The sequence below is a fragment of the Rattus norvegicus genome, chromosome 20, assembly GCF_036323735.1.
Source record: "Rattus norvegicus strain BN/NHsdMcwi chromosome 20, GRCr8, whole genome shotgun sequence".
Taxonomy (NCBI): Eukaryota; Metazoa; Chordata; class Mammalia; order Rodentia; family Muridae; genus Rattus; species Rattus norvegicus.
The window spans coordinates 18633305-18649223 of NC_086038.1; the positions used below are offsets into that span (position 1 = coordinate 18633305).

Below are 15919 nucleotides of genomic sequence, written 5' to 3' on the forward strand. Positions count from 1 at the left end.
AGTTTCCCAAAAGCTCAATAAAGAGAAGAGACATTTAAATGCAGCAAGGCATGTTCTCACTTCACTGGTCTGCAAAAACCAAGGCTGGGGTGTTCCCGGCAGCTCGAGGCTAACAGCTACCGTTCTAAGCTCAAGCAGCTACAGGGCGGCGGACAGCAGTCAGCTACAGCTGCCTATACACGACCCTCTTGCTGAAATCGGGCGATGATTTATAGTTTGCGTAAGTAAAGCTTATTTTGTGTCTAAGTTTTTTTTTTTTTTCCGGAAAATTTAATCAAAGGAACTACACAATATTGAGATACAATTGCGGGAAGCTGTGGGCTTTCTGATATTCAAACTTTACAATGTTAAAAGAAAACGAACCAAGAGTACCATACTCACGCTTTCTTTTCCCTATAAAGATTAGAGGGCGCTCTAACTGGCACTTGCCAGTAATTCTCAATCTGCCCTATTTATCTAAGACAAATGAATTTTTTCCAATACACAGCCTCCCACATAGGACAGGACACACAAGAACATGTGTGTTCTGCGGATTACAAATGCACTTCACCTTTGGGAGATGGGCACTTTCTAAGATTCTGTGCTCTTTTCTGCTAAGATACAGACAATTTAAAAGTTCTCGGCTCTTGTTCGTCAGTTTGCCAGCTAAATATGGAACGAGGCCGGCGTTTCTTTTTTTTTTTTTTTTTGGTTCTTTTTTTCGGAGCTGGGGACCGGACCCAGGGCCTTGCGCTTCCTAGGTAAGCGCTCTACCACTGAGCTAAATCCCCAGCCCCGATCGGCGTATTTCTTGACCTTTGAATTAACAGAAATACATCCCTGGCTTCTCTTGTGCTTGGCACATCTTATTTCCCATTCACCCTTCACTGCGGGGATGGATTCCCTCTTGTGAAGCCAGATGGGACAAGTTTCAAAGGCATGGCTGTCCTCTGTGTTTCCTGATGCTCTCCCGAGACAGGCTGTTCAATGGGGGAGGGGATTGTTGAATTAAACTGAACCAAAAGGTTCTCAGTGATTTCTGTGCTCACCGAATTAGAACGAATGCTGTCTTTTGTGAACCACATATCAAATATTACTCTCCATCCCCGGAATTACTGGTGGAACGAAGGCTGACATAAGGTTAAATAACTAAGCCACCTGAATGAAGGTAGATTTCCCCCGTGCACGCCTACTTGCTTGGCCCTGCAACAGCTGATTCAGTATTTACCCCGACCAGTATGGCGTGCAGTGCGGCTTGGCACATCACCTACTCGCTTAAAACTGGGCTCACAGTTTGATCTTACGTACGTAGGTTAAAAGACGATAAAAAGGTTTTTTTTAAATGCCAAAGCACTGCACTTTGTAGATATTAAGTTTCTACCGCACAGAACAGTAGAAACATCAGCTCTTCCAAAAAATGTATTTTCACATTTTACTCTCTGTGTCACACAGAGGGAGACACTGCCTCAGCTTTCTCTGATATCAGAATGCTCATCTGTAGCCTTCTGGCCTAACCAAAACGCCATGAAAATGGGGAATTAAGTCAAGCAAATCACAGTGGCTGAGCGGTCGCCTTGTCCGATAGCACGTTCCAATTTCATTGAGTGATTAAGTAGAAATGAACACTAAATTCAATTACCATCAACTGGGTCATGGAAAACATTGTTTTCATCTGCAAAGCTTCTGGTGCCTGAAATATTCCCATAATCAAATATTGGTCCTTCCAGCAGAGTTACTATGTCTATTCGGTTAATTTTTGTTAAGACCGAAGTTAAGGCATCAGCTGAAAAGGAAGAGAAAAGAAAAAAAAGATTGAGAACCTAGTGGCATTCAACCCAGCATCCAGCATCCCGCATCCCACATAACCCAACAAAACATGGCTTCTGCAGTTTCTGCAGCTTCTGCAGTGTTTCAGCCCCCACTGCTGCTCTGTCCCCTCCATATGCTTAACACCCACAACAGGGGCTGCCCCAGGGAACCAGAGAACCCCAACTCGAAAGCTGTCTGTGGAGGTCCCAGCACTCATCCCACTATGGCAGGGTGGATGGTCTTCCGACACCTGGACTCCTTTAGGGGATCTAATATGGCATCATGTTCCACTGACTCTCAAAACTGTCCACGTCTCGTCCTTACGGTCGATGTTGAACAAATGAACTACCAAGGTCAGGCTGACGCACAGGAACTGACCGCACTGACGCGTGAGGATTAGGTGCCCTGAACTCATCGCTGCCACCCACCCAAACCCAGGTACACAGCAGAGGCTCCTCCCCTGCACCAGGCTGAGCTGGGGACAACTGGCCAGCTCCCCTAATCGTACCCCACCCTCCTCTATCCCCACGTATCGCTCCACAGCTGCCCCTGGGTACAGCAGGAATGAATTTCAAACCATTTCTGATGGTCACCCCACAACACAAGAATTAGTAGTATCCCCCACCCCCATTTTCAGAAGATATGGGAAGAGGGCCATACAATGTGTAAATTATCCCCTGCCCTTTGCTTTCCAGAAAGCTTCTTCAGCATCGAACTCTAGGACCCTAACAGCGGTTCTCAACCTTCCCACGCTGTGACCCTCCAATACAGTTCCTCATGTGGTGGTGACCTCCCCAACCATACACTTATTTCGGTTCCTACTTCATAACTGTAATTCGGCTACTGTCATGAATCGTCATGCTGTAAATATTTGTTTTCTGATAGTCTTAGTGTAAAAAGTTCATTTGGCCCCATTTGGGTCGAGACCCACAGGTTGAGAACCACTTATCTAGCCACCTGGCTGAGTTACAGGACACGGAGGATCCCGAAATGAGCCCCGCAGGAGACTTCTCTAAGACGCTGACCCTGTGTGGTTTTGGAATTTAAAATGAGTAATTTAGGGCGTACTTGTGGCATTCTTCCCGTCTCTCGTCACCCACTTTTTTAATAACATGAAGCTCTGAGAAATTAAAGAATTGGGATTTTCCACTCGTATTTGGTTGATTTCATCCACTGAAAAATTCAGTTCCCTTGCCAGCTCTGTAAAAAGAAGGAGAGTTAGAAGGGGCAAATTTTACTTTGCATGTAGTTCATCAAAGTCATGTTCCCAACACTCCGCCCCAGCTCCCCCAAAAAGGGAAAAGAAAATGAATTGTAATTAGAGGCCCTCGGTGTAGCACTGGGCACTGCTGGTTTCTCAGGCAGGTTGTGACAAGATTCTCCTCAGAATTACTTACAGTGGAATTCCCACTAGAAATCAGTTTTTAAAGATTCTTGGGATTTACAGAGAGGATGCTGCTGGTTTCTGTGGACTCAGCCCGAATTCTCTGCAGACTGAACAACCACACATGAGACAGGGAGGGGCAGCCACTTCGAGCACTCACAGAGACAGCAGGTGGGTGGTTCTGAGTAGCCCTACTAAGCACACGTTTTACTCATTTGACTCATTTGATATTCTAGTGGCTAGGCCTTTGAGTTTCATGCTCTCTACTCAGGTGAAGAAATGACTCCAGTGGGGCGGGGGGGGGGGGATCACACATGCACTCTACAGCCATTTGTGTGGGAAAAAAAACACAAGCAAAGAGAAAGATGGACTCGATGTGGGCCCTCAAGATGGCTTATTAGGTAAAAGGGCACTGATGGCCTGAGCTCAACCCCTAGGGCCCGCATAGTATGACAGAATGAAATGTACTTGGTATGAATGGAGGGAGACCTTGGGAAAGGAGACGTGCTTTCGGCATTCACCTCTTGATACAGGTATCAAGTATTCAGTACCTTCACGACTATAACGTGAGGAACGTAAGAACTGATGCCACCCTAAGCAACTGGGCAAGATCTATTCCTGGCCAACATTTCCGATAGCTCAGCAAAACGAATTCAGAAACTCACAAGTCCTCGCGCTTTGATGAGGAGGCACGCATGAGTTTGTCGCGTGGCTTGCACACGCGGTGTTCCCCACAGACTAGAACTACTAGAAAATTGACGAGTGTCCTTGTTGGACCAACGGAGGAAGTTTGGTGATGTGAAATTGAGGTTTTTAAGGTCTCTGTATCATGGTGGATGGGTGGAAAGATATTGGGTAAAACGAGGGTTTCTGTAAGTGAAACAAGCCTTCCTTAGCACAGAACTTAGCCTCGGCACAGTGGGCACGGGTGCTTTCTGGTATATTCCATTTAGTAACAGCAAAAGCTTAAATTCACTTTGTGAGTCTTAAGCGCAGTAGTTAGGAAAAAGCACCACCATCACACATATAAATTTGATACGCTATTTACCCATCGAAACGAAGATCAGTGGGCAATAAGTTAAAAAAACTATTATGTATTAGTTGCAAACAAATCTGAAAATATTTTAAAGATCAGAGCTTATTAACAACGGTTTCGAGACACATTCATGTTTTGTTTGCTTAGATATTGTAATTTTTCTTACAGTCGTCATTGATCCTACAGTAGCTCTAATTGAATAATTTCACTTTTAATTCCTCTATCCATTTCCGTTTTAGGTTACAAAGGTCCTACTGCCCAGAGATCCTTAAGAGCAAACATTATTTATTGCTTAGAAGACTGAAGAAAGGCACATTGGTTTTGAGAAATTCTGAGTTGGAGGATTTGATTTTTTTTAAATATTGAATTTAATTTTATTTTAAGTGCTTTGGCTTGAGGCTGTTGGATCTCCTGGACCTGGAGCTACAGACGGTTGTGAGCTGCCATGTGGGTGCGGGGGATTGAACCAGGGTCCTCTGAAGGAGCAGTCGGTGCTCTTAACCACTGAGCCATCTCTCCAGCCCTGGGAAGACCTGATTTTATTTCTTCTTTTCTAGTCCTAGGGATGAACTGAGGGTTTGAGCATGCCAGGCCCCTGAGCTCCGTCCCTAGCTTGTCTGGGTCCTCTCGTGTCACATCTCCAAAAAATTTACTCGGGGAAACAACTAAGGACTGTCCTTTTAGGTGAAGGAAAATATGGCGTGTATTCAGTAATAAAGCAAAAATCAACATAAAGAATGTGGATTTTCAGGTGAGTGGCCCATGTTAAAGCAGAATTGTTGTTAATATGAACTTTATGGGAAATATTTATATATGAAAACCATTACCAACTCCCATCAACCTTCAGCAGATCACTCAGACATCTGATATACCAGAGTTCCAGGAAGCCCTTGGCCATTAGCAGTTCATCTAGAGCAGAGACTAAGGAAGGCTCTGTGATGTGGTAGGGTGTGTGTGTGTGTGTGTGTGTGTGTGTGTGTGTGTGTGGTCTGAGGCATACAGAGGAGAAATAAGATGAATTTGTTTCCTATGGTCGTGTGTGTGTGTGTGTATGAATATATATATATATATATATGTATATGAAAAAATATATATATGATGACTTTAGAGACATGGTATTAATATTTTTAATAGCTTAGTTATGTATGGTCTGTAGTCATAAAAGAAATCAAGCATTTGTTTCAGTATATTCTCAGAGGAGTCTTCAAATGCCTTTGACTGTATGTTTAAAAAGTATATTCAGTCTAGGAAATATCAAATTTCTTGTCATGGATTGAGTCAAGATTTGAGGGTCTTGTTAGAATCACCACCGCGAAGCTTCATTGCTTGGTAGGCACCCCCACATTGGACTTTACTGATGTGACACAAGGCTGGGCAGTTCCTTTCCATCACCCTGATTATTAATGGTGTCGTAGAACTCCAGAACTTCTGTGAATTACATGTATATCATTTACTTACATCTTTTTCCAAAAGTTAACTTATAATCAAAGCTTTCACTTCATGTTTTCTTGTTCATAGAAGTATAAAAAACTAAGGTTTGTTCTGTACTGTCGAAGTAAGACAAGGTTTTCCTTTTAAACAAATCCTGAGGTATAAGATCATTTAAAAGCATCGGTCCACTAAAGGCATCGTGATTGAGTAAATACCATAATTTAGGGACGTGAAGTAACGTGTCTCCAGCTGGCTAGACCAGGGCAGGGGGTAATCGAGCCATTGGCTCAGCGTGCAGTTTTAACAACGGAACATCCTAATTATGTCGCCATGGATCTCAGCCGGGTTTTCTTCTATGCTCCTAAAGCATGTGTCCTCAGGTACAAGACCATTCTTTTATGGAAATGGCCCCATGAAGAAAGGGTCTAAAGTAAAATAGGACGTAACTTGTTCCTCTTGTTGTACATATACAGGAAAAACTCTTTATAGAGTGTACAGCTGCTATCGGTAATGATCATGGTGGGTAGAATTCTGGATAAGGCTTTACACTTTGCTCGTTTGTACAGTTTATGGAGGTACACCACGACTTTTGCAGGTGTTGAAGACAGGGACACCGGGGGACGGTCCCTGCTCCATTCGGGGCACACGGACTTACCTGTCCAACTAAGTCCCAGGTGATCGGCTACTATTGCCATCCTGATATCCGTCCGCTCACAAGGACTCTGTGGACCTACGATTTACAATTTCTCAATTAAAACAAGCGCCAAGTAAGACACGACACTGGAAAATTGCTTTTCGCGGTACTCAGATCTTACAGAGACTGACACTACTAACACTGTGTACTTAGATGTGTCCTAATCACCTACGCAAGGACTCGTCTGTCACCCGCATCAGGCCAAATGCCAGATTACATGGATGCTCGGAATGTAATGAGATCAGACATGCTGGCGAGCTTGCCACTTTGCAATGGGTCACAGAGTCGCGCGTTGGTGGCAACCACTACAATGGAATCTGACAAATCTGTGCCTTGGCTCTGACAGAGTCATATCCATGAGCACATTAGAAAAGAAAATCGCTCACATCTTGAATGACACCAGTGTAGCATGCTTCCCTGGTTCTCTACGGTGTAGCTGGATTAAGAGGGGAGAGAAGAGGAGCTAGGACAGCACACACAGATGACGATGACAGAATGAGAAGCTACGGTTCAACCACTCCACAAGCAAGTCACGACAGGTCATGCACTAGGGTCTACGAGTTGGAAAGTGTTTACGGACTATGCTGTTTCTCCAGGTTGTGAGCAAAGAGCGCTCAAGAAACCTGTCTGCCTTCATTCTCACCAGTCCTCCTACTGCAGCTCTTTCCTCTCTTTGATTTTAAGGGCGGTGCCTCTGTTCTCTTATTTCTAGCAGACTTCGTGGTAACTGAAGGCTGGCCGCCCCGGGAAGTCTCGGACAGCGATGTGCTCCTTGAGGTACTTTCCTCCCCATCAGACAACTCCGATTGCATCTTTCTGTCTTCTTCCGTGAGGCGGTCCACAAGTTTTAGGGTCTCGCCACTAATTCCCTTAAAATATTCAATGGGATGTTTACATACCTCCTTACGCTGACTTTCTGTAACTTTAACGGTGGTGGTAGTGGTGGTGGTGGTGGTGGTGGAGGTGTTGGTGGTGGTGACGGTGACACAGGTGGATCTTACCTTTACTGGCAACTTGGATGGAGGCTGTTTGGCCTTGCCTTTCTCTGGCTGCCCTCGCTTTTGTGTGGCGCATGCTTTTCTGACTGAAACTAGGTTCTCCCTGTGTGTGTTTTTGACTGGAATTCGAGACTTGGAATCTATACATGAAGAAGTAGGAAGGGCTTTGTTTTTCTCATATTGACCAACCTGCCTCAGTTTACCTGCTTTACTGTCTGGCTTATGGTTTGGCGGGAAGACATCTTTTGGTGCGGTGGCCTTTACGGGAAGCTTGGATTTCCGCCTAACCCCTATTGGTTCCTTCTGAGAATCTCTGCTGGAGCGTCCTTGAGTCCCTGGACTCTTTCCTGAGCCTTTCACTGGATTAGCTTTCTCTGTGGTACAAGTGGATGCAGCGCGTCCTGTCAGAACTATGTGACTTGTGGTGTTATCTGTCTGCATAGCGGAAGCATCCAGATTATTGTTGTTATTAAAGTTATCTTTTTGAAAATCGTGTTTCTCTTGGGGCCTAATGCCCACCTGGCTATTGAGTGCGCTTGAGATCTCTTTCACGATTTCATTTTCTAATCCCTGATAACTGGTCACCACAGCCTCTGTCTTATCTGTTGTGTCTCCAGAGCCTTCTTTCTTCATGGTCATGGTAGATGCAGAAATTCCCATTTTTATAGGTGTGCGTGACTTGGGGTCAACTTTTGAGGTGTTAGTGGCAGCTGCCGACTTCTCCAGGCAGCCATTGCAGGCTGTGCCTTCCTGACACTCTCCATTGGTCGGGATGCTGGGGTTGGGGTCGACTGTAGGTGCCTCTACATCTCTCTCTAGATTGGTGTCTACCGAGGTGTCCCCTGACTCTGGCTGTGGGGTATCAGTGACCGTACCCCCTTCCCCCTGGGCCCCTGACTTCCCTTCAGGAGTATGCTCACCAATCTGGAAAAATTGGAGCCTCTCTTCCACAAAATCTCTCTTGCTCATGTCAATTGCACCACTGCGGGTCATCTCAAACATTTTTCCTTCATGAAATGGGAAGGGGTTAGGCTCACTAGTTGGGGTACTTTCGTCAGTTGGTGTTCTGGCTGGCGTTGTGTCAGGGGTGGTTGCCGGAGAGCGGTCGTCCACCGCCAGACCAAATGGCTTAGTGTCATCTTCCCGGGATTTACCATCAAAAACTTCATTGTCCCCTCGGTTATTGGGCCAAGGGTCAAAGTCTAGACCTTTGGTCGCCACTGTTTTAAAGGGAGTGGCAAATTCTTCATCAACTTTGTAACTGAAGTAAGTATCAGGGAACACTGATCTGTCCGGGTGTCTGCCTTCCAGGGTGAAAAACTGGGCCCCCGACTTGGGATCAGCCTTCTCTGGGGTTCGGTCAGATGACGAGCTTTTAGAAGGTAATGGTTTCTCTTCGTCCAGTCCCACTTTCCCCTCCTCTTCAATAACTTCCAGTTTGCTCTGACTGAAAGAGCGGTCGGCCGGCTTCAGAATGCCCTCCGTCCAGACATCCTTCTTGGTGTCTATAGTTTGACTCGGGAGTTTAGAGTCGCTCTCTGTTAGGCCGTCATCCTCGTCCTGCAGGTCATAGCCATCCAGAGAGTCTATCTCTGTGGCATCCGTGTCGTGAGAAAACTCGGCCGTGGTGGCGATGGAACACTCGGTGACAGACTGGTCGTTGTTTCCGTTCTGAGCGGTTTCATTCTGAGGTGAGTCAAGGCCAGACTCACTCTCTTTCCCGTTACTCTCCACCTCTTTCTGGTTGGAAGCCTTTGTGGTGGCCGTTTTGGATTTTGCTGTGTCTTTCTGCCCTTCGTCCACTCCCTTCAGCTTGAAGGTGTATTTTTTAACTGGGGCCGGTTGATACATGGACTCGTCATCGCTGGACTCACTGGCATCGGCACCAGGAGGGACTGGTGATGGGGGCTGCACTCGGATGACTGGCTCGGCCAACTGGTACTTGTCAGACTCATCCTGAAGGCTGACTTCCATCATGTCAACCTCCCTGTCGGGGAGATACTCGTGTTTCTTATCTGACTCCATCTGGTCGGCATCCAGGGGGGGAGGAGGAGGAAACTCAATATAGGCCACTCGGTTGCATTTGGGTCTTTGGACAGAGTCTTTGCTCACATCACGATCTGTTTCCTTCTCCACGGGCACCTGCCTTAGTGGGGCTGCTTTGGGCTCTTCCTCCTCCTCCTCCTCCTCAGAAACCTCAGGAATTGGGCTGGGCTGTCCTGGTATAAAAGCTATGAGTGAGTCTGGCGTCTTAGACGTGAACTCATAACTCACTTCCTCGGAACTGGGAGTTTCTGGGGTCAAAGGGCTCTTCCCAGAGCTGTCTAGAAAGGACACTTGCTCTAGAGTATCGTCTTCTGGACTTCCCTGGGGAGAAGGAGGCTGCTTCTGCTGTCTAGCGGTATAGAAAGTCCCCCTGGCTTCCTGCACTGTCTTACACTCCTGACTGATGATTTTTTTCACACCTCCTTGTTGGAGTTCCTTTTCATACTGTTTCCCCACTTGCACGAAGCTGACATAAACAGGTAAGGTTTTGATCTCTTTACCTCCTTCAGCCTTCTCTAACCCATCCATTGAACCGTGGTCGAACACATCGCTAGAGGGAGAGTCCTTCCCTGGGCTAAACTCTAAGGAATCGGGAGATTTGGTGGGAGAGGTCTCGGTTTCATCGAGAGCTGGGCATAGGCCTACGTAACTCTGACGTTTGGAAACTTTGCTCATCTCGGAATAGGTAACTTTCTCATCGTCTATGGAGTTAAAGTGCTGGCTCTCAACTGCCCCTTTGCTCACACTTGGCCGGGACACTCTTTGGGACAGGTCTTGTTTTGGAAATGTTGTCTGCTCACAAATCCCATCAGGAATGTTTGATGACAGCATCCTCCTCTCATCTGTGACCCTGATGGGAGTGTGAGATGCTGCCGAGCTCTCGCTTCTCCTGGGGGGGTCGAGAGTGCTGCTGGGAAGGTCCCCTTCTTTAACCATGTATTCCCTGTATAACACTTTCTTGGAGGGAGACTTTACACTCATTTCTTTAATTTCTGAGAGAGAGCCGTTCGTTAACATTTTGTGTTCTCTCTCAGTCACATACATAAAATCATTCTTTGGGTCACCGTTCTCGCTACTGTCAGGGTGACCAACGTGACTCTCTCTGATATCGTGAACGAGCACGTGAGAGAGTTGTTCTTTCTGAGCCTTATTGTTATTGGCCCCAGAACTTTCCCATGTTCTAAAGACCTTTCGGTCCCATGGTCCCTTGGTCTCTAGATCTGAGGTTATGGGACAGGCTGAGTCTTCAACCTGTTGCTCAGGAAAGAAGTCAGGCGTTGCCTTACTTAACATCTCAGTTCTGTGGCTTTTGCCATCACTGGAGCCAGATTCGCTCACAACCATCTCACTGCTTTTGCCATGCTCAGGTCTGAAAATCAGAACATCATTTTGCACCGACATTTTTTCCTCTGGGGGATCTACAGCCTTCTGCTGTTTTTCTCTAGCAAAACCTGGGTGCGTGGGCAGCTTGTTTTCTTGAGTTTTCTTTACAGGGATTCGGGATGGCCCGTCCAGATTTTTTTCCTCATGATCCTTACTTTTGGCCCGTGCGCCTTGTTCAAATTTTAATCTAATGGAACTGAGTTTAGATTGTTTGAGCTGAAATCCAGACTGGGGTCCTTCTTGTCCCCTGCTCTGAGCAATGACAGTTCTTTTGGCTTCCTCTGGAGGCTGGCCATCCTCAATCTGTTGGGAAGGGACCCTCTTCTCGGGGCTGCTGGACCCACTGGGTGCCTTCCTGTCCTCAGCCTGCGGGACACCTTGTCCATCTGGACCGCGCTGCCTGGCCTTAACCCATTCATCGTTGGATGCCAACAGTTCTGTTAACACTTTCTCGGGGCTACTGCTGGTGGAACTCTGAGAAGAGTATTCCTTGCCGTTTTTGGGGCGTGGCTTTTTCTCCGGGGACTGCAGTTCGTCGTTGAGCTTCTCGGTTTTGTCACGAAAAAATTGAGACACTTCGGTCAACTTCTCTTCTGCCTCCTTCACGGTCCTGTCCACCCTATCTTCATACATCAGCTTCTCTCTACCTCTGTCTAGTCTGTCCTCGGACAAATGCATCCACATGGTATGTTTGGGACCACTGACATTGCCCGCGTAGTGCAACACTGTCAGTTTCTCAAAATGCTCATCTTTAGACACTCTCCCTATACCATTTTCAGACACATCTTTATAGATTTTGGAGAGGATCTCTTTTGGGGGGGCAGTGGCTACTTTTTCTCTGGATCGCTTATCAGACCCCTGTAACTCTGAGCTAGGGGGTCCTGCATGGTCTGTCACCGATTCCTCGGTATCAGAGTGAGAAACATCTAGCTTTTCTGAGAGAAGCATTTTCTCGGCAAACCTGTAAGACTCCCCTCTTAGGTCTGACAGCTCATCATCATGGTACTCTACGGAGTGCTGACTCAGAAGCTTCAGGGTTTTATAAGAGTCATCGGACAGAAGCTGTGCGGAACTAGGGCGGCTATCTTCTTCTTGGGACCCTGGAGTGTTTACTCTGGAAGACTCCAGATAAGAAGGCAAGGACTCTTCTGCGGCAAACTCCTCCTCTTCTTGCTGGCCCTGCTCCTCGGGGCAAGGGAAAGCATCGTGCTTCTCTGGCAGAAAATCTTTTAAGTTAATATTTCCCCGGGATAATAAGTCTTTCTGATACACAGACACTTCCTTCTCTGGATGCTTTTTGGTCTCTCTAATAATGACTTCAGTGGGTTCGGCTTGGTTACCTTTTTCGATGTGGACCTCTATAATACGCTCCAGTTTGGGTTTCATTTGGTTGTCCTTCTCTGCGTGCTGGGCCGAGGTCTCAGCAGCAGACTTGGCAACATCCGGAGACATGGCCGACTTGTGTTCAAACAGCCCCGCCAGCTCTTTGGAAGGGTCTCGCCCGGACTGAAAAGCCTTCATAATGTCATGGACTGACATGGTCTCCTCAATCCTCTCGGAGGCACACTCACTGCCAGGCGGGGAGTGATACACCATCCTCGTGGTTGTGGTGATGTGAGTCTCTTCTTTGACACGCATGCCTTTGCTTAAAACCCGACTGTGGTCCTCTTCCTCGCTACTGGCTTTCATTTGGAATGCTTTCACTTTTTCCTTAATGCTAGGGGCGGTGGGCTTTGGTTCCAACTCCATAAATGTAGGGGGAGGTTTGGGAGACACGGGGTCCTCTGGCTGGGACTGGGGGATCTCCCCAGTAGAGGGCTCGTAGCTCCTGATCACGTGGACTACTTCAGTTCTCGTCTCTGTGATGACAGGGGGGATGGGGACTTCATGAAATAGTGGCTTAGGGCCGGTGCTCTCGGCACTTTGGGGGGCTGAAGGTGTTTTCTCACTTCGGGTTTCAAAGCCACTGTCGGACAAGGGACTTTTGTCTTGGTCATGTTGAGAAAAGTCATCGGGAGACTCTAGGATGGCATCTGTTCCAAAAAAGGAGTCCGCCATCTTGCACAGTTCCTTCTCGGAGGTGGAAGGTCTCATGGAGGCTGGCGGCATTTTGAGTTTATGCTCCTGCAAGGCCATGGCTGGCTTTAAAATTCTCTTCTGTCTCTCCTCTCCTTCCTTCTTAGCCTCTTCAAACTTGTACTTTAAGTTGGTCAGTGAACTGCTCCCGATGTCATTGGTCAGGTAGTCTATGACTCTGGTGAGGTTGGCCTTTCCATGTACTCTCTCGGGCAGGGATGGGGCGTGACTGGCAGCAGCCTGCCTGGCTTCTCGTATTTCCTCAGAACTAAATTCCGTCCAGTCATCTTCTGGAGAGTGTCCTTTGTCACTCTTTGGGGACTTGGGTGGCCCTTTGCTCTCGACACACACGTCCTTTTTGAGTATCTCACTGACTTTGACTAAGTCTTCCTTCACTTTCTCAACGATTTTGAAAGGCTCTTCGTCGTCTATCCTCCCTTCTCGGGGGAGGTCGGTCTGGAATGGCTTCTCCTCAGGCACATCCGTCTGCAGTATGGCGGTCATTCTCATGAGGTCCTCCTTCATCTCGGCCACATCTTTTAAGATCTCCTGACTGGAAGATAAAGAAGATGGTACTGACGGCTTAAGGGCCGAGGATGCCAGGAACAGAGAGGACTTGACGGGAGATGACGTTCGATTGAAATGGGGCTGAGGACGTGTCTCCGTAGTCAATGTTTTAATGGGCGACAGCAAAGCCGCTGCCGATTTTGTGAGCGAGTTAGAGTCTGGAAGTTTCTTCAATGCTGGTTCTGGCAAAACATTGACTACCGAGTATACTGGCACTGTGATTATCGATGAAGTTACGGATGAGGTAGTAACAGCTACTGAAGGCCCGAGGGAGGTGTAGAGTGCACTGGCAGAGGGAGCTCTAAGGGACTGAAAAGCAGAGGGCGCTGCAGCGGAAACGTAAGACCTGAGTGGGGAAAAGGGCATGGCTGTTGTGGTGGAGAGCGCTTTCTCCACCGTGTCAGGGGCCGCGCTCACCACCGAGCTCACAGCATTTGTGGCTGTAGAAATTTTGTCCTGTAATGTGGCAGTGGCTTTGCATCCGTTAATTAAAGCGGAAGAGGAAGGATACTTCAGAGGAGAAACAGACCCATTGACTAGCGCTACTTCTGCATGTCCAGACATCTGCTTTAAGGGGGAGGAGAGAGTCGATGCCATCGCAGCTTTAGCTGTTGAGATGACATCAGCTGCAGACTTGGTCGGAGACACCACTGACTTTAAAGGGGAGGAGATCAGCGGTGCCGCTGACGTGATAATGGACTTAAATGGCAAGCTGGAGGAATACATGGTGATGTTGGCTTTGGGGGAGGCAGGGGGTGTCATGGTGATGGACGACCTCTCCAACAGAGACCCTGCGGTCGTCACAGGAGAAGTTCGAGAGGACAAAGTTGAGTTGGGAGCCAGCCCCTTTATAGGTGTGGCCTCTGTGATGGTGGGAACCCTCCCAAGGGTACCAGAGGCAACTTGGGTATTGTATGGAGACGGCGATGCCACCGTTCTTATTGGCGAAGAAATTGTCCGGAAAGATCTAATAGGAGACGCCACATCACTAATGGATTTGACTGATGACGTAGTTGAGGCGCCTAGCGTGGATTTGATCGGAGAAGGCGTTGAAACAGACCATATGGATTTTAACGGAGACGCTGACGGCGTGTTAGAGGGGGAGCTGGATAAGGAGCCTGATTTGGCCGGCCCGGGCACTGTGAGTGGAGTCGTAGTCCAGGACTGGTATGGTCTTGTAGAAAAGAATGGCTTGTGTGAATAAGTAGTGGGAAGGGATCTTGCTGTTCCTGAACTCCGTTCAACTGTTTCTTAAATTTTAAAATGAAAATCAAACACGAAAATAAATAAAAAATCAACAAAAATGGTTGAGAAACAGAGAGACCAGAGAAAAAAAAAATTGGTCAGTAAACTTTGAAATACCGCAGAAGCAAGTACAGTTGTTTGCATGATTTGGGAATGGGGAGGCAAAATAAGAAAAAAAATGACATTTGAGTGAAAGAGGAAAAAAATATGAACAAACATGAGGGAATTTGAAGGTAAAGAAAAATGACGAGGTAAAAGAAGAGCTGGAGGGAGGAGTGGGATGAGACACAGGGAGGACAAGAGCAGCCAAATGGGCCAACAATGCGAAGGAGAAACGGGCCAAGTGCAGACAGACAGAAGGAGCACAGTGGAAAACGCCTCCTTACGTCCTATTGACTTTCTTGTGTGCTGGGTTAGAAATAGCGGCAGGCATTCTGTTTAGCCTGTACGCATACATATGTCTACTCCGTGCAACCACAGACAGCGTCTCAAGACTCTCGAGTGGTCCCTCGGCTACGGCTCGTCCGCCATCAATTGCACCTGGTTAGAACCATTTCAGTATGTGAGCCCACACGTTACATATTAGAAACTTGGTTGTTTGTTTTTTTTTTGTTTGTTTTGTTTTTGTTTTTGTTATTTGTTTGTTCTGTTTCCCTTTCCAGAAAAAAGAAATCACTCAAGCTTTATCATGCAGAGTCCAAGCTAACTGGTAAGAGACAGGCAACTGGTGTGCAAACCGTGAAGCCACTGGGTTTTTAAATCTGTTTCTTCCATGCACAACTCGTTAGGTTCCACACCCACAAAAAAGCCAATAAGAGCAAGAAATTGTCTGAGTTGGAGCTGTCAACCACAAACTTAAAACAACGAAAAGGAATGTTTGCATCGACTCGTCCCATGCAGTCTATTCCTTTTGATGAGGGGGAGGGGGAGAAAATGTGGTATGAAATGATATTCAAAATGCATGTGTACATACACACACACAAAAAAAAGGGGGGTGGAAAAACAGAAAAATATGGTTCATGGTTACCAGAGCAAGCAAAGCAACTGAAAACATTGGATCATGCGCGGTTGGTTTACCATGGCAAACAAGCCAGGGAGGTAATACGGTTTAAAGCAGTATTAATATGCACAGTATAATATATATATATATATAAAATGTCTGAAAATACTTTCTCAAGAACGTTTGGAAAGAAGAGCACACTTTTTCCATGAGGGGTGAAGTCTTGGTACCTTTTGAGATCTTAGGAAACTGTGTGATACATTTTTTAAAT

At 46.9% G+C, this 15919-nt stretch overlaps 1 protein-coding gene across 52 annotated transcripts in view; it reads right to left on the reverse strand.

Moving 5' to 3' along the window:
* Ank3 (ankyrin 3) overlaps window positions 1–15919 on the reverse strand; it is a 623484-nt gene that overhangs the window by 31998 nt on the left and 575567 nt on the right. For 25 of the 52 annotated variants that reach the window (XM_063279273.1, XM_039098850.2, XM_063279282.1 and 22 more), the window contains 3 exons: window positions 6295–6369; window positions 2857–2988; window positions 1619–1762 (listed from right to left, as the gene is read on the reverse strand). In XM_063279273.1, the coding sequence (XP_063135343.1) occupies window positions 1619–1762; window positions 2857–2988; window positions 6295–6369 (351 nt within the window). 52 annotated transcript variants of the gene reach the window in all.